We start from the raw sequence: 19217 nt of genomic DNA on the forward strand, positions 1-19217 counted from the left end.
TGTGTGTCTCTGTGTGTGTCTCTGTGTGTCTCTGTGTGTTTCTCTGTGTGTGTCTCTGTGTGTGTCTCTGTGTGTGTCTCTGTGTGTGTCTCTGTGTGTGTCTCTGTGTGTGTCTCTGTATGTCTCTGTGTGTGTCTCTGTGTGTCTCTACCTGTCTCTGTGTGTGTCTGTGTGTCGCTGTGTGTCTCTGTGTGTGTCTGTGTGTGTCTGTGTGTCTCTGTGTTTGTCTACCTGTCTCTGTGTGTGTCTCTGTGTGTCTCTGTGTGTGTCTCTGTGTGTCTCTGTGTGTGTCTCTGTGTGTGTCTACCTGTCTCTGTGTGTCTCTATGTGTGTCTCTGTGTGTGTCTCTGTGTGTCTCTGTGTGTGTCTACCTGTCTCTGTGTGTGTCTCTGTGTGTCTCTGTGTGTGTCTACCTGTCTCTGTGTGTCTCTGTGTGTGTCTCTGTGTGTCTCTGTGTGTGTCTCTGTGTGTCTCTGTGTGTCTCTGTGTCTCTGTGTGTGTCTACCTGTCTCTGTGTGTGTCTACCTGTCTCTGTGTGTGTCTCTGCGTGTGTTTCTGTGTGTGTCTCTGTGTGTCTCTGTGTCTCTGGGTGTGTCTGTGTGTCTCTGTGTGTCTCTGTGTGTGTCTACCTGTCTCTGTGTGTCTCTGTGTGTGTCTCTGTGTGTGTCTGTGTGTGTCTCTGTGTGTGTCTCTGTGTGTCTCTGTGTGTGTCTCTGTTTGTCTCTGTGTGTGTCTACCTGTCTCTGTGTGTGTCTCTGTGTGTGTCTCTGTGTATCTCTGGGTGTGTCCGTGTGTCTCTGTGTGTCTCTGTGTGTGTCTCTGTGTGTCTCTGTGTGTGTCTACCTGTCTCTGTGTGTCTCTGTGTCTCTACCTGTCTCTACCTGTCTCTGTGTGTCTCTGTGTGTCTCTACCTGTCTCTGTGTGTCTCTGTGTATCTCTACCTGTCTCTGTGTGTCTCTACCTGTCTCTGTGTGTGTCTGTGTGTTGCTGTGTGTATCTGTGTGTGTCTGTGTGTGTCTGTGTGTCTCTGTGTGTGTCTACCTGTCTCTATGTGTGTCTCTGTGTGTCTCTGTGTGTGTCTCTGTGTGTGTCTCTGTGTGTGTCTACCTGTCTCTGTGTGTCTCTATGTGTGTCTCTGTGTGTGTCTCTGTGTGTGTCTACCTGTCTCTGTGTGTGTCTCTGTGTGTCTCTGTGTGTGTCTCTGTGTGTCTCTGTGTGTGTCTACCTGTCTCTGTGTGTCTCTGTGTGTGTCTCTGTGTGTCTGTGTGTGTGTCTCTGTGTGTGTCTGTGTGTCTCTGTGTGTCTCTGTGTGTCTCTGTGTGTGTCTCTGTGTGTCTCTGTGTCTCTGTGTGTGTCTACCTGTCTCTGTGTGTCTCTGCGTGTGTTTCTTTGTGTGTCTCTGTGTGTCTCTGTGTCTCTGGGTGTGTCTGTGTGTCTCTGCGTGTCTCTGTGTGTGTCTACCTGTCTCTGTGTGTCTCTGTGTGTGTCTCTGTGTGTGTCTGTGTGTGTCTCTGTGTGTGTCTCTGTGTGTCTCTGTGTGTGTCTCTGTTTGTCTCTGTGTGTGTCTACCTGTCTCTGTGTGTGTCTCTGTGTGTGTCTCTGTGTGTGTCTCTGTGTGTGTCTCTGTGTATCTCTGGGTGTGTCCGTGTGTCTCTGTGTGTCTCTGTGTGTGTCTACCTGTCTCTGTGTGTCTCTGTGTCTCTACCTGTCTCTACCTGTCTCTGTGTGTCTCTGTGTGTCTGTACCTGTCTCTGTGTGTGTCTCTGTGTGTGTCTCTGTGTGTGTCTCTACCTGTCTCTGTGTGTCTCTACCTGTCTAAGTGTGTGTCTCTGTGTCTCTGTGTGTGTCTCTGTGTGTGTCTCTGTGCGTGTCTCTGTGTGTCTCTGTGTGTGTCTCTGTGTGTGTCTCTGTGTGTCTCTGTGTGTTTCTCTGTGTGTGTCTCTGTGTGTGTCTCTGTGTGTGTCTCTGTGTGTGTCTCTGTATGTCTCTGTGTGTGTCTCTGTGTGTCTCTACCTGTCTCTGTGTGTGTCTGTGTGTCGCTGTGTGTCTCTGTGTGTGTCTGTGTGTGTCTGTGTGTCTCTGTGTTTGTCTACTTGTCTCTGTGTGTGTCTCTGTGTGTCTCTGTGTGTGTCTCTGTGTGTCTCTGTGTGTGTCTCTGTGTGTGTCTACCTGTCTCTGTGTGTCTCTATGTGTGTCTCTGTGTGTGTCTCTGTGTGTCTCTGTGTGTGTCTACCTGTCTCTGTGTGTGTCTCTGTGTGTCTCTGTGTGTGTCTCTGTGTGTCTCTGTGTGTGTCTACCTGTCTCTGTGTGTCTCTGTGTGTGTCTCTGTGTGTCTCTGTGTGTGTCTCTGTGTGTGTCTGTGTGTCTCTGTGTGTCTCTGTGTCTCTGTGTGTGTCTACCTGTCTCTGTGTGTGTCTCTGCGTGTGTTTCTGTGTGTGTCTCTGTGTGTCTCTGTGTCTCTGGGTGTGTCTGTGTGTCTCTGTGTGTCTCTGTGTGTGTCTACCTGTCTCTGTGTGTCTCTGTGTGTGTCTGTGTGTGTGTCTGTGTGTGTCTCTGTGTGTGTCTCTGTGTGTCTCTGTGTGTGTCTCTGTTTGTCTCTGTGTGTGTCTACCTGTCTCTGTGTGTGTCTCTGTGTGTGTCTCTGTGTATCTCTGGGTGTGTCCGTGTGTCTCTGTGTGTCTCTGTGTGTTTCTGTGTGTCTCTGTGTGTGTCTACCTGTCTCTGTGTGTCTCTGTGTCTCTACCTGTCTCTACCTGTCTCTGTGTGTCTCTGTGTGTCTCTGTGTGTCTCTACCTGTCTCTGTGTGTCTCTGTGTGTCTCTACCTGTCTCTGTGTGTCTCTACCTGTCTCTGTGTGTCTCTGTGTGTCTCTGTGTGTGTCTCTGTGTGTCTCTACCTGTCTCTACCTGTCTCTGCGTGTCTCTGTGTGTCTCTACCTGTCTCTGTGTGTCTCTACCTGTCTCTGTGTGTCTCTGTGTGTCTCTACCTCTCTCTGTGTGTCTCTGTGCGTCTCTGTGTGTCTCTACCTGTCTCTGTGTGTCTCTGTGTCTCTACCTGTCTCTGTGTGTCTCTGTGTGTCTCTACCTGTCTCTGTGTGTCTCTGTGTGTCTCTACCTGTCTCTGTGTGTCTCTGTGTGTCTCTACCTGTCTCTCTCTCACCGTGTCTCTCTCCCCCGTGTCTCTCTCCCCCGTGTCTCTCTCTCACCGTGTCTCTCTCCCCCCGTGTCTCTCTCTTTCCCCCCGTGTCTCTCTCTACCCCTGTGTCTCTCTCTCTCCCCCCGTGTCTCTCTCCCCCCGTGTCTCTCTCCCCCCGTGTCTCTCTCTCCCCGTATCTCTCTCCCCCCGTATCTCTCTCCCCCCGTGTCTTTCTCCCCCCGTGTCTCTCTCTCCCCCCGTGTCTCTCTCTCCCCCCGTGTCTCTCTCTCCCCCCGTGTCTCTCTCTCCCCGTGTCTCTCTCCCCCCGTGTCTCTCTCCCCCCGTGTCTCTCTCCCCCCGTGTCTCTCTCACCGTGTCTCTCTCTCCCCGTGTCTCTCTCTCACCGTGTCTCTCTCCCCCGTGTCTCTCTCCCCCGTGTCTCTCTCTCACCGTGTCTCTCTCCCCCCGTGTCTCTCCCCCCGTGTCTCTCTCTTTCCCCCCGTGTCTCTCTCTACCCCTGTGTCTCTCTCTCCCCCCGTGTCTCTCTCCCCCCGTGTCTCTCTCCCCCCTTGTCTCTCTCCCCCCGTGTCTCTCTCTCAACCCGTGTCTCTCCCCCCCCCGTGTCTCTCTCCCCCCGTGTCTCTCTCACCCCGTGTCTCGCCCCCCCGTGTCTCTCTCCCCCCGTGTCTCTCTCTCACCCCGTGTCTCTCTCCCCCCGTGTCTCTCTCCCCCCGTATCTCTCTCCCCCCGTGTCTTTCTCCCCCCGTGTCTCTCTCTCCCCCCGTGTCTCTCTCCCCCCGTGTCTCTCTCACCGTGTCTCTCTCTCCCCCCGTGTCTCTCTCTCCCCCCGTGTCTCTCTCTCCCCCCGTGTCTCTCTCTCCCCGTGTCTCTCTCCCCCCGTGTCTCTCTCACCGTGTCTCTCTCTCCCCGTGTCTCTCTCTCACCGTGTCTCTCTCCCCCCCCCCCCGTGTCTCTCTCCCCCCGTGTCCCTCTCTCCCCATATCTCTCTCACCGTCTCTCTCCCCCCGTGTCTCTCTCCCCTTGTCTCTCCCCCCGTGTCTCTCTCTCCCCCCGTGTCTCTCTCCCCCCGTGTCTCTCTCACCGTGTCTCTCTCCCCCCGTGTCTCTCCCCCCGTGTCTCTCTCTCCCCCTGTGTCTCTCTCCCCCCGTGTCTCTCCCCCCGTGTCTCTCTCCCCCCGCGTCTTTCTCCCCCCGTGTCTCTCTCCCCCCGTGTCTCTCTCCCCCCGTGTCTCCCCCCCCCCCCCGTGTCTCTCTCCCCCCGTGTCTCTCTCCCCCCGTGTCTCTCTCCCCCCGTGTCTCTCTCCCCCCGTGTCTCTCTCCCCCCGTGTCTCTCTCCCCCCGTGTCTCTCTCCCCCCGTGTCTCTCTCACCGTGTCTCTCTCTCCCCCCGTGTCTCTCTCCCCCCTTGTCTCTCTCCCCCCGTGTCTCTCTCCCCCCTTGTCTCTCTCCCTATATCTCTCTCACCCCGTGTCTCTCTCCCCCCTGTCTTTCCCCCCCTGTCTCTCTCCCCCCGTGTCTCTCTCTCACCCCGTGTCTCTCTCCATATTTCTCTCCCCATATCTCTCTCCCCGTGTCTCTCCCCCCGTGTCTCTCTCCCCCCGTGTCTCTCACCCCGTGTCTCTCCCCCCGTGTCTCTCTCCCCCCCGTGTCTCTCCCCCCGTGTCTCTCCCCCTGTCTCTCCCCCCCCCCTTGTCTCTCCCCCCGTGTCTCCCCCCCGTGTCTCTCTCCCCGTGTCTCTCTCCCCCCGTGTCTCTCTCCGCAGGTCTCCTCGGCGATCCCGAGCTGCGTGCTGTGCTGGTGCTCTGCCACCAGTCCCGCTCCCCCCGTGTCTCTCTCCCCGTGTCTCTCTCCCCCCGTGTCTCTCTCCCCCGTGTCTCTCTCTCACCCCGTGTCTCTCTCCCCCCGTGTCTCTCTCCCCCCGTGTCTCTCTCCCCGTGTCTCTCTCCCCCCCTGTGTCTCTCTCCCCCCGTGTCTCTCTCCCCGTGTCTCTCTCCCCCCGTGTCTCTCTCCCCCGTGTCTCTCTCTCACCCCGTGTCTCTCTCCCCCCGTGTCTCTCTCCCCCCGTGTCTCTCTCCCCCCGTGTCTCTCTCCCCCTGTGTCTCTCTCACCGTGTCTCTCTCCCCCCGTGTCTCTCTCTCCCCGTGTCTCTCTTCCCCCGTGTCTCTCTCCCCGTGTCTCTCTCCCCCCATGTCTCTCCCCCCGTGTCTCTCTCTCCCCGTGTCTCTCTCCCCCCGTGTCTCTCTCCCCGTGTCTCTCTCTCACCCCGTGTCTCTCTCCCCGTGTCTCTCTCTCACCCCGTGTCTCTCTCCCCGTGTGTCTCTCCCCCCGTGTCTCTCTCCGCAGGTCTCCTCGGCGATCCCGAGCTGCGTGCTGTGCTGGTGCTCTGCCACCAGTCCCGCTCCCCCACCGTCTGGACGTTCTGCCACAAGCTGCTCCGCCTCCTGGAGCCGGAGAACGCCGTCATCGCCGGCGGGAAAGTCCACAGCCTCCTCTCGCCATCGCACCTCGTGTACGCAGTGACACAGTGACACACAGTGACACACACACAGACACACACACAGTGACACACACACAGTGACACACACACAGTGACACACACAGAGACACACACACAGACACACAGTGACACACACACACACAGTGACACAGACACACACAGTGACACACACACAGACACACAGTGACACACACACAGTGACACACACACAGTGACACATACACAGACACACACACACAGAGACACACACACAGTGACACACACACACAGACACACACACAGTGACACACACACAGTGACACACACACAGTGACACACACACACAGTGACACACACACAGTGACACACACACACAGACACACACACAGTGACACACACACAGTAACACACACACACACAGTGACACACACACACACAGTGACACACACACAGTCACACACACAGTGACACACACACACAGTGACACACACACACAGTGACACACACACACAGTGACAAACACACACACAGTGACACACACACACAGTGACACACACACAGACACACACACAGTGACACACACACAGACACACACACACAGTGACACACACACACAGTGACACACACAGTGACACACAGAGACACACACACAGACAGTGACACACACACACACACAGTGACACACACACAGACACACACACACAGTGACACACACACAGTGACACACACAGTGACACACACAGACACACAGAGACACAGTGACACACACACACAGTGACACACACAGTGACACACACACACAGTGACACACACAGTGACACACACACACAGTGACACACACACAGTGACACACACACAGACACACACAGTGACAGAGAGACACACACACAGTGACACATACACAGACACACACAGTGACACACACACAGTGACACACACAGTGACACACACACAGACACACACACACAGTGACACACACACAGACAGTGACACACACATACAGACACACACACACAGTGACACACACACAGTGACACACACAGTGACACACACACACAGTGACTGACACACACACAGTGACACACACACACAGTTACACACACAGTGACACACACACACAGACAGAGACACACACACACACAGTGACACACACACACAGTGACACACACACACACAGTGACACACACACACAGACACACACACACACAGACACACACGCAGAGACACACACGCAGAGACACACACGCAGAGACACACACAGTGACACACACACACACAGTGACACACACACAGTGACACACACACAGTGACACACACACAGAGACAGACACACACACACACAGTGACACACACAGACACACACACAGTGACACACACACACAGTGACACACACAGACACACGGAGAGCGCCGTGATCTCCGGCGGGAAAGTCCACAGCCTCCTCTCGCCATCGCACCTCGTGTACGCACGCAGTGACACACAGTGACACACACACACACACAGTGACACACACAGAGACAGTGACACACACAGTGACACACACAGTGACACACACACACAGTGACACACACAGAGACAGTGACACACACAGTGACACACAGTGACACACACAGTGACACACACACAGAGACACACACACAGACAGTGACACACAGTGACACACAGAGACACACACAGACAGTGACACACACACAGACAGTGACACACACAGACACACACAGTGACACACACACACAGTGACACAGACACAGTGACACACACAGACACACAGAGACACACAGTGACACACACGCAGACAGTGACACACACAGAGACACACGCACACAGTGACACACACACAGTGACACACACACGCAGTGACACACACAGTGACACACACACAGACAGAGACACACAGTGACACACACAGACACACACACAGTGACACACACACACAGACACACACAGACACACAGACAGTGACACACAGTGACACACACGCAGACAGTGACACACACACAGAGACACACACAGTGACACACACAGTGACACACGCACAGTGACACACACACAGACACACACAGACACACACATAGACACACACACAGTGACACACACACACGCAGTGACACAACAAAGATAAAGATCCCCCATATAGCCTTAACAGACTGCAGGGGCAAGTGCTGTTAGCGAGCACCTATGAAGGCCGGAACGGTACACGAGGGGGTGGGTGGCCAGCACCACGCCCGACCGCCTTTGTCTCCCTAGTGGCGATGTTTACACACCGCACCAGGTACTCATTTGAGGCTGAGTCGACCTAGGGGAGGCCCGGGACCGGTTAAGATAATCGTCACTGGTGTTGGCCGTGAGCGGGAATTGAACCCGTGTCGCCGGGTTCATAGCGCAGCGCGCTAACCGCTACTACACTATCACTCCCCACGCAGTGACACACACACAGTGACACACACACACAGACAGAGACACACACACACAGATACACACACAGTGACACGCACAGAGACACACACAGTGACACACACACAGTGACACACACACAGTGACACACAGAGACACACACACAGACACACACACAGTGACACACACAGACACACAGAGACACACACAGTGACACACACACAGACACACACAGTGACACACACACAGTGACACACACAGACACACACAGTGACACACATACACACACACAGTGACACACAGAGACACACACAGTGACACACAGACACACACAGTGACACACACACACAGACACACACAAACAGTGACACACACACAGTGACACACACACAGTGACACACACACACAGTGACACACACACAGACACACAGTGACACACACACAGTGACACACACACACAGACACACACACAGTGACAAAGACAAAGACAAAGATCCCCCGTATAGCCTGTAACAGACTGTAGGGGCAAGTGCTGTTAGCGAGCACCTATGAAGGCCGGAACGGTACACGAGGGGGTGGGTGGCCAGCACCACGCCCGACCGCCTTTGTCTCCCTAGTGGCAATGTTTACACACTGCACCAGGTACTCATTTGAGGCTGAGTCGACCTAGGGGAGGCCCGGGACCGGTTCAGATAATCGTCACTGGTGTTGGCCGTGAGCGGGAATCGAACCCGGGTCGCCAGGTTCATAGCGCAGCGCGCTAACCGCTACACTACCGCTCCCCACAGACACACACACAGTGACACACACACAGACACACACACACAGTGACACACACACACAGTGACACACACAGACACACGGAGAGCGCCGTGATCGCCGGCGGGAAAGTCCACAGCCTCCTCTCGCCATCGCACCTCGTGTACGCACGCAGTGACACACACACAGAGACACACACACAGAGACACACACACAGAGACACACACAGTGACACTCACACAGTGACACACACAGTGACACACAGACACACACACAGACGCACACACACAGAGACACAGACACACACGCAGAGACACAGACACACAAAGACACACACAGACACACAAAGACACACACACAGATACACACGCAGATGCACACGCACACAACAACAACAGCAACCGCCATTCGCCACTAAGTGGCGGTGACGTCACCACGACGCTTGTGCCAGGCCATGTGCACCTTGAGGCTACGTGAAGTGTCAAACGCCCACTGGCAGGAGGTCCCGGGGCAGACCCAGGTGCCACGGGTCGACTGACTGAGATGACTGGCTGTTGCACCACCTGTGCCCCCTACTGTGCCAACTTGCTGTGCTTTAGCCACCCGGCGCTCCGCTCGTTGTTGTGAGCGTCGTTCCTCCGCCCTCCGTTGTTGTTGGAGGGCGACTGCCTCCAACTGCCCAGTAGCAGCATCCTTCACGAGCCTCCTCCACAGAGGCCGATCTTAACACCGCTGGTACCGGTCATCGGCAAGTCCACTCAGCTCCACGTCCTCCTGTACCACATCACTCCATCTCGTCTCTAGTCTGTGCCGCGCCCGTTTAGCCCCCTCGATCCGACCGAACAAAAGCTATTTCGGTATGCGGTGGCTGGGCATGCGGGCTACATGACCCAGCCAATGCAGCCTTGCCTGCCGGAGGAGCTCACCAATGGGACCTTGCCCAGATCTTTCAAGAATTTGTGAGCTCCTCACACAATCCAGCCTGGTTAAACCCAGGATGGATCGTAGGCAGGCCAGCCTAAATGTTTCTAACCGGCGAAGATGTTCCATTAAGGGGGTCCACGTTTCGCAAGCGTAGAGAAGGGAGGGAATTACCGTGGCCGAGAAGGCCTGAAGCTTAGTGCGGAGCGACAGACCAGGTAGCTTCCACACAGCGTTACGCAACCGATGAAAAGATATTGCCGCTCGACTGGTTTGGAGTGAGACCTCTGCTGTTAAACTGGAGCCGGTCATAAGCACACTGCCCAGGTTTGGGAAACTCTCCACTCTCTCCACAACTGCCCCATCACCGATTGGTAGTTGTGGGGGTGGAGTGTCCGATGGTACAAAAAACCTAGGCAGGTGCTTAGTTTTGGTGGGGCTGATGGTAAGGCCCCATCTCTTAGTGGCAAGCTCCAGTCTCAGCAGCAGCGTCTCCAACTCCTCCTCTGAATGAGCAGCTATTACCAAATCATCGGCATACATAACGTGGTTGAGCAATAGGGGGCCATCCCTTGACCGCACCCGGGCATCGATCAGCCTCCCATTATGTCTGTACCAAATGGAGATTCCCCTGGTACAGCTATTGAAGGCTTCACGAACTACGTGGTCAAAATAGATGTTAAATAATGTGGGTGCCAGAGGACATCCCTGTCGCACCCCAAGGTGTACAGGGAATGGCTCTGACTCCCGGCCACATAGTTTTACCCGGGCCCGCTCGCCATCATGAAGGTCCTTAATGATCGTGAGCAGGGGGTCAGGGACTCCAAAAGCATGAAGAACAACCCAGAGCCCAGGCCTACTGATGGTATCATAGGCCTTGACCAGGTCAATAAAGCAGTAGGTCTTGCTGGAATTCCCTACAACTCTGCTGTAGCAGACGGACAGAAAATATGGAATCTGTGCAGGCCCGCCCTTTCCTGAAACCGCATTGGGGCTCCGCAAGCCTCTCCTCAGCGTGCCTGGCAAGGCGATGTTGAATAATCCTTGCCAGGACCTTTCCCGGCACACTGAGGAGTGAGATGCCCCTGTAGTTGTTACAGTCAGTGCGGTCCCCCTTAAACAGGGGGACCACCAGGTTATCCTCCAATCCTGCGGGACCCGTTCAGTGGTCCAGACTGTTGTTATGATGTCACACACACACCGGTACACACACAGAGAGAGATACACACAGATACAGAGACACACACACCGAGACACACACAGAGATACAGAGACACACACACAGAGACACACACACAGAGACACACACACAGATACAGAGACACACAGAGACACACAGAGAGATACACACACAGAGACACACAGAGACACACACAGGGAGACACACAGAGAGACACACAGATACATAGACTCGCACACGTAGATACAGCGACACACCGAGATACAGAGACAAAGATAGACAAAGATCCCCCGTGTAGCCTTAACAGACTGTAGGGGCAAGTGCTGTTAGCGAGCACCTATGAAGGCCAGAACGGTACACGAGAGGGTGGGTGGCCAGCACCACGCCCGACCGCCTTTGTCTCGCTAGTGGCAATGTTTACACACCGCACCAGGTACTCATTTGAGGCTGAGTCAACCTAGGGGAGGCCCGGGACCGGTTCAGATAATCGTCACTGGTGTTGGCCGTGAGCAGGAATCGAACCCGGGTCGCTAGGTTCATAGCGCAATGCGCTAACCGCTACACTATCGCTCCCCACAGAGACACACACAGAGACACCCGCACAGAGAGAAATACACACATAGAGAGATACAGAGAGACACACACAGACACACAGATACAGAGACACACAGAGAAACACACAGAGAGAGATACACACACGGAGAGACACACACACAGAGACACGCACACAGAGACACACACACAGAGACACACACAGAGACACACACACAGAGACACACAGAGAGATACACAGAGACACACACACAAGGAGACACACAAGAGAGATACAGAGACACACAAAGATCAAAGACAAAGATCCCCCACATAGCCTTAACAGACTGTAGGGGCAAGTGCTGTTAGCGAGCACCTGTGAAGGCCGGAACGGCACACGAGGGGGTGGGTGGCCAGCACCACGCCCGACCGCCTTTGTCTCCGTAGTGGCGATATTCACACACCGCTACACCAGGTACTCATTTGAGGCTGAGTCGACCTAGGGAAGGCCCAGGACCGGTTCAGATAACCGTCAACGGTGGTGTTGGCCGTGAGCGGGAATCGAACCCGGGTCGCCAGGTTCATAGCGCAGAGTAGCGCTAACCACTACTACACTATCACTCCACTATCACTATCGTGAGAGACTAACGCTGAACCCTGTGGGATGCTGCCAACCCCTACCCCCCCCACTACCCCCCCCCACTACCCCCCCCCACTACCCCCCACCACCCCCCCCCCACCACGCGGCAGGCCCGAGGGTGGCGGGGTGCTCTGCGTCTCGTTCAGCGGCCCCCACGTGCAGGCCGCCTCGGTTCTCCTCGACACGTCGGTGGCCACGCCGGAGGCCGCACGTGCCACCCTGCGTCGCCTCGCCATCCCGGGCCTCCCCGTGCCCTCCTCCTCCGCCTCCTCCTCCTCCGCCTCCACCGCCTCCACCGCCTCCTCCGCCTCCACCGCCTCCACCGCCTCCTCCGCCTCCACCGCCTCCACCGCCTCCACCGCCTCCGCCGCCTCCACCACAGCAACAGCAACAACAACCGGGGGAGGGGGCGTCTACGACGGCCGGACTCTGGGCCTGATGTTCGCCTGCGTCGGCCGCGGGTCGTTCCACTACGGCGGCGAGGCGGGGGCCGAGGCGGCCGCCTTCCGGGAAGTCTTCCCGCGGACGCCGCTGCTTGGGTTCTTCGGCGAGGGCGAGATTGGCTGCGACCGAATCTCCACCGGGAGGTACAGCCTACGGCAGGTGTCCGGCGGGGAGATGGCGGCGGCCGGCGGCGGCGGCGGCGGCGGCGGCGGTGGCGGTCGTGGTGCCAACGCGATTGTCCACGGTTACACGAGCGTCTTCACGCTGCTGCACCTGGGATCGGGAGGCGGTGGTGGCGGTGGTGGAGGTGGAGGCGGTGGTGGAGGTGGAGGTGGAGGCGGTGGTGGAGGTGGAGGCGGTGGTGGTGGAGGTGGAGGCGGTGGTGGTGGTGGTGGCGATGTGTGAGACGGTGACGCGGAGAGAGACGGAGACACAGAGAGACACACAGACAGACAGAGACACACAGAGAGACACAGAGAGACACAGAGAGACAGAGAGACGGAGACACAGAGAGACACACAGACAGACAGAGACACACAGAGAGACACAGAGACAGAGAGACGGAGACACAGAGAGACACACAGAGACACACAGAGACACACATAGAGACACAGATTGTCCACGGTTACACGAGCGTCTTCACGCTGCTGCACCTGGGATCGGGAGGCGGTGGAGGCGGTGGTGGTGGTGGTGGTGGTGGTGGAGGTGGAGGCGGTGGTGGAGGCGGTGGTGGAGGTGGTGGAGGCGGTGGTGGTGGTGGTGGTGGTGATGTGTGAGACGGTAACGCGGAGAGAGACGCGGAGAGAGACACAGAGACAGACAGAGAGACACGGAGACACAGAGACGGAGACACACAGAGAGACACACAGACAGACAGAGACACACAGAGAGACACAGAGAGACACAGATTGTCCACGGTTACACGAGCGTCTTCACGCTGCTGCACCTGGGATCGGGAGGTGGTGGTGGTGGTGGAGGCGGTGGTGGCGGTGGTGGTGATGTGTGAGACGGTGACGCGGAGAGAGACGCGGAGCGAGACACAGAGACAGAGAGACAGACAGACAGATACAGAGAGACACAGAGACAGACAGGGACACACAGAGACACACAGAGACGGAGACAGACAGAGAGACACAGAGACGGAGACAGACAGAGAGACACACAGAGACACAGAGACACGCAGAGACACACAGAGACACACAGACATTGTCCACGGTTACACAAGCGTCTTCACGCTGCTGCACCTGGGATCGGGAGGTGGTGGTGGTGGTGGTGGAGGTGGTGGCGATGGTGGCGGTGGTGGTGGTGATGTGTGAGACGGTGACGCGGAGAGAGACACACAGAGAGACACAGAGACAGACAGAGACACGGAGAGACACACAGAGACACACGGAGAGACACACAGAGACACACGGAGAGACTGACAGAGACACGGAGAGACAGAGAGACACACAGACACAGAGAGACACACGGAGAGACAGAGAGAGACAGAGACACACAGAGAGACACGGAGAGACATTGAAAGAGAGGTGGTGGTGATTGAGGTGGTGGTGATTGAGGTGGTGATGGAGGTGGTGGAGGTGATGGCGTTGGTGGTAGTGATGGAGGTGGTGATAGAGGTGGTGGAGGTGATGGTGGTGGTGGTGGCGGCGGCGGTGATGGTGGTGGTGATTGTGGTGGTGGTGATGGTGGTGGAGGTGGTGATGGTGGCGGTGATGGCGGTGGAGGTAATGGAGGAGGTGATGGCCGTGGTGTTGGTAGTGGTGATGGCGGTGGAGGTGATGGCGGTGGTGGTAGTGATGGAGGTAGCGGTGGATGCGGTGGCGATGGAGGTGGTGATGAAGGTGGTGGTGGCGGTGGTGATGATGGTGGTGATGGTGGTGGTGGTGGTGATGGTGGTGGAGGTAGTGATGGTGGTGGTGGTGATGAAGGTGGTGGTGGCGGTGGTGATGATGGTGGTGATGGTGGTCGCGGTGGTGATGGTGGTGGCGGTGGAGGCGGTGGTGGCGGTGGCGATGATGGTGGTGGTGATGGTGGAGGTAGTGATGGTGATGGTGGTGATGGTGGTGGTGATGGTGGTGGTGGTGGTGGAGGTAGTGATGGTGATGGCGGTGGTGGAGGCGGTGGTGGTGGTGGAGGCTGTGGACGTCTGTGACGACGGTGCAGTGACACGGCGAGACGCAGAGGGACTCTGAGGGAGACGGAGACACTTGAGGGCACACCGCGAGATCTCTGTCCCAATACACCACCGGTGGGCACGCACAGCAAACGACACCAAACTCTGCTCACGTCACCATGGGCCCTACTGAGCTGTGGCCACACGCAAGTCAAACAGGCGGCTGACCTCATCATCATCATCGTCGCCATCATCATCGTCGTCGTCATCATCATCGTCGGCATCGCCGCCGCGGGCATTTGTAAGCGGCAGCCGGACGCCTCTCGCAGATGCGTGGCGAGGTCCGTTTGCTGAATGTTGGAGGGATTCAAAAGCCGGAGGAAGAGGACCCGGACTCAAATCCCGCGGTGGGGGTGAGAGAGAGAGGAGAGAGAGAGAGAGAGAGACGCAGACTCCAAATCTACAGCAGCAGCAGCAGCAGGCGTGGTCAGGGTCCGGGATCGAACCCACGACCTCCTGTGTACCGGGCGAGGTAGTCAACATCTCCTAGTTACCGTGGGGTTAGCGTCCGAGATAGAACCCACGACCTCCTGTGTGCCAGGCGAGGTAGTCAACATCTCCTAGCCACCCTGGGGTTAGGGTCCGGGATAGAACCCACGACCTCCTGTGTACCGGGCAAGGTAGTCAACATCTATCCACCCTGGGGTTAGGGTCTGGGATAGAACCCACGACCTCCTGTGTACCAGGCGAGGTAGTCAACATCTATCCACCCTGGGGTTAGGGTCCGGGATAGAACCCACGACCTCCTGTGTACCGGGCGAGGTAGTCAACATCTCCTAGCCACCTTGGGGTTAGGGTCCGGGATAGAACCCACGACCTCCTGTGTACTGGGCGAGGTAGTCAACATCTCATCAGGGTCTGGGATAGACCCCACGACCTCCTGTGTACCGGGCGAGGTAGTTAACATCTCCTATCCACCCTGGGGTTAGGGTCTGAGATAGAACCCACGACCTCCTGTGTACCAGGCGAGGTAGTCAACATCTAGCCACCCTGGGGTTAGGGTCCGGGATCAAACCCACGTCCTCCTGTACAAAGACAAAGCTTCCCCGTGTAGCCTCCAGCACCCCATAAGGCCAAGTGCCTTGGTCGTGAGTAGCAGCGCCAATGATGTACAGACACAGACAGACAAACGTTCCTCCCCCAGGTAGCCTCTTGCAGAATGTAGGGGCAAGTGATGTGAGTAGCGACTAGCGGCGCTGCCAATGAGGGCCACCGGCACTGTGGCACACGCAGAGCGGGGTGGCCATCGGCACCACGCCCGGCCGCCTTTGTCTCTCCCCCATTGGCTGCGTTTCACCACAAACCACCGCGCCAGGTCACTCGTTTGATGCCGAGCCGAACGATGGGCGCCCCGGGTCCGGAGTCGAACCCAGGCGGGCCCAGCGTCTCCCAGCGGCGCTAGCGGTCGATCCCCCGGGCGGTGCGTGGATGTCATTGGGCGCCGCAGTGGCGAGGAGATGTTGACTACCTCGCCCGGTACACAGGAGGTCGTGGGTTCTATCACAGACCCTGTGAGATGTTGACCGCCTCGCCTGGTACACAGGAGGTCGTGGGTTCTATCACAGACCCTGTGAGATGTTAACTACCTCGCCTGGTACACAGGAGGTCGTGGGTTCTATCACAGACCCTGTAAGATGTTGACTACCTCGCCCGGTACACAGGAGGTCGTGGGTTCCATCACAGACCCTGACGATGCCTGCTGCTGTATATGTGGAGTGTCTGCGTCTCTCTCTCTCCCCCCTGGTCTCGAGATGTTGATTGCCTCGCCTGGTATGCAGGAGGTCGTGGGTTTGATCACAGACCCTGACGATGGCTGCTGTTATATTCGGAGTGTCTGCGTCTCCCCCCTGGTCTTGAGATGTTGACTACCTCGCCTGGTGTGCAGGAGGTCGTGGGTTCGATCAGACCCTGACCATGCCTGCTGTTGTATATTCGGAGTCTGCGTCTCTCTCTCCCCTGGTCTTGAGATGTTGACCGCCTCGCCCGGTGTGCAGGAGGTCGTGGGTTCGATCACAGACCCTGTGAGATGTTGACTGCCTCGCCTGGTACACAGGAGGTCGTGGGTTCGATCACCGACCCTGACCATGCCTGCTGTTGTATATTCGGAGTGTCTGCGTCTCTCTCTCTCCTCTGGTCTTGAGATGTTGACTACCTCGCCTGGTATACAGGAGGTCGTGGGTTCTATCACAGACCCTGACGATGCCTGCTGTTGTGTATGTGGAGTCTGCGTCTCTCTCTCCTCTGGTCTTGAGATGTTGACTACCTCGCTTGGTATGCAGGAGGTCGTGGGTTCGATCACAGACCCTGACTATGCCTGCTGTTGTATATGTGGAGTCTGCGTCTCTCTCTCTCCTGGTCTTGAGATGTTGACTATCTCGCCTGGTGTGCAGGAGGTCGTGGGTTCTATCACAGACCCTGTGAGATGTTGACTACCTCGCCTGGTACACAGGAGGTCGTGGGTTCTATCACAGACCCTGTGAGATGTTGACTACCTCGCCCGGTACACAGGAGGTCGTGGGTTCTATCACAGACCCTGACGATGCCTGCTGCTGTATATGTGGAGTCTGCGTCTCTCTCCTGGTCTTGAGATGTTGACTACCTCGCCTGGTATACAGGAGGTCGTGGGTTCGATCACGGATCCTGACCATGCCTGCTGTTATATTCGGAGTGTCTGCGTCTCTCTCTCCCCTGGTCTTGAGATGTTGACTACCTCGCTTGGTACACAGGATGTCGTGGGTTCTATGACAGACCCTGACAATGCCTGCTGCTGTTATATTCGGAGTGTCTGCGTCTCTCTCTCCCCTGGTCTTGAGATGTTGACTACTTCGCCTGGTGTGCAGGAGGTCGTGGGTTCTATCACAGACCCTGACGATGGCAGCTGTTATATTCGGAGTGTCTGCGTCTCTCTCCCCTGGTCTTGAGATGTTGACCACCTCGCCTGGTGTGCAGGAGGTCGTGGGTTCTATCACAGACCCTGACGATGCCTGCTGCTGTATATGTGGAGTCTGCGTCTCTCTCCTGGCCTTGAGATGTTGATTGCCTCGCCTGGTATGCAGGAGGTCGTGGGTTCGATCACAGACCCTGTGAGATGTTGACTACCTCGCCTGGTATGCAGGAGGTCGTGGGTTCGATCACAGACCCTGTGAGATGTTGACTACCTCGCCTGGTACACAGGAGGTCGTGGGTTCTATCACAGACCCTGACAATGCCTGCTGTTATATTCGGAGTGTCTGCGTCTCTCTCTCTCTCCACGTGGTGGTGATCCCTCCTCCGGTTTTACCCCTCCACATCTGCAATTGATGTCACCGCGCGTTTTAAAGTATTTGCCTGTTGCAATAAATGTCCACGTGATGATGATGATGATATCAGCCACTGTCGAGATGTCGTTTGTGATAGGTCGCTTATGACATAAAAATCTACAGCTCAATGGGCGCTACCTGGTACAACACCTCGGCCGTGGCACATCACCGTTTTAATTCGGTGGGCTCACGTGACATTGACTTCTCCAAGACGGAGGTTCTCTGCGAGCCATCCGGCTACCGTGAGAGATTCGTTCGCGAGGCTATCCACGCGTAAACAAACACGGAGACAATTTCAACCGAGAAGATGGATTCTGGCTGAGCAATCATTGGAAGGATTTGATTTAAAAAAAAACATCTCGGGTTGTTAATTGATTGTTCACGCTTACGGTGGCTTTCAGACCGCATCCATTATTTCTCGTCTCCCCCCCCTCCTCTTTTGCGAACATAGATGGACTCGTCCATCTGAATAAAACCGTCAAATCGCTCTCCGTGGTGCTAACTTTTCAAAAAAAAACGCCACTTTTTTCAAATGTTCTTGCTGTGGTTTTCACCACCTGATGATGATTGCTTGTGTTGTGTTGCAGTCGTAACGTCGTGAGAATTTTTAAGTTTTATATATTTTTATTATTTTATTGTTCCCCTTCTACGTGGTGGTGACTTTACCGGAAGAACACCAAGAATAATAATTGTATTGTTTTACAATAATTTTATTGTTTTATATTTTTTATTATTTTATTGTTTCCCTTCTACGTGGTGGTGACTTTACCGGAAGAACCAAGAATAATAATTTTATTGTTTTACAATAATTTTATTGTTTTATATTTTTATTATTTTATTGTTTCCCTTCTACGTGGTGGTGACTTTACCGGAAGAACCAAGAATAACAATTGTATTGTTTTACAATAATTTTATTGTTTTATATTCTTTTTTTATTTTATTGTTTCCCTTCTACGTGGTGACTTTACCGGAAGAACCAAGAATAACAATTGTATTGTTTTACATATTTTTATTATTTTGTTTCCCTTCTACGTGGTGGTGACTTTACCGAAAGAACCAAGAATAATAATTGTATTGTTTTATATTTTTTTTATTATTTTATTGTTCCCCTTCTACGTGGTGGTGACTTTACCGAAAGAACCAAGACTAATAATTGTATTGTTTTATATTTTTTTATTATTTTATTGTTCCCCTTCTACGTGGTGGTGGTGACTTTTACCGAAAGAACCAAGAATTACAATTGT

The 19217-nt window shown here is 55.3% G+C and overlaps 1 protein-coding gene and 1 long non-coding RNA gene across 2 annotated transcripts in view; both read left to right on the plus strand.

Annotated features, from left to right (window-relative positions):
* The window catches only part of LOC116937485 (uncharacterized), a 45310-nt gene extending 32407 nt beyond the window's left edge, over positions 1-12903 (plus strand). The window contains exons 5-7 of the mRNA XM_076064316.1: positions 5497-5662; positions 8838-8945; positions 12165-12903. Of these exons, the coding sequence (XP_075920431.1) occupies positions 5497-5662; positions 8838-8945; positions 12165-12903 (1013 nt within the window). The remainder of the gene's footprint in view (positions 1-5496; positions 5663-8837; positions 8946-12164) is intronic.
* Positions 12904-15451: 2548 nt separating this feature from the next.
* Positions 15452-18460, plus strand: LOC142923269 (uncharacterized). Its single transcript, XR_012940655.1, has 2 exons — positions 15452-16671; positions 17186-18460. It is a non-coding gene; the product is annotated as an uncharacterized LOC142923269 (long non-coding RNA).
* Positions 18461-19217: the final 757 nt, after the last annotated feature.

This window comes from Petromyzon marinus, unplaced genomic scaffold (genome assembly GCF_048934315.1).
Source record: "Petromyzon marinus isolate PM22_M1 ecotype Great Lakes invasive population unplaced genomic scaffold, UKy_Petmar_22M1.pri1.0 PM_Scaffold_38, whole genome shotgun sequence".
Lineage (NCBI taxonomy): Eukaryota > Metazoa > Chordata > Hyperoartia > Petromyzontiformes > Petromyzontidae > Petromyzon > Petromyzon marinus.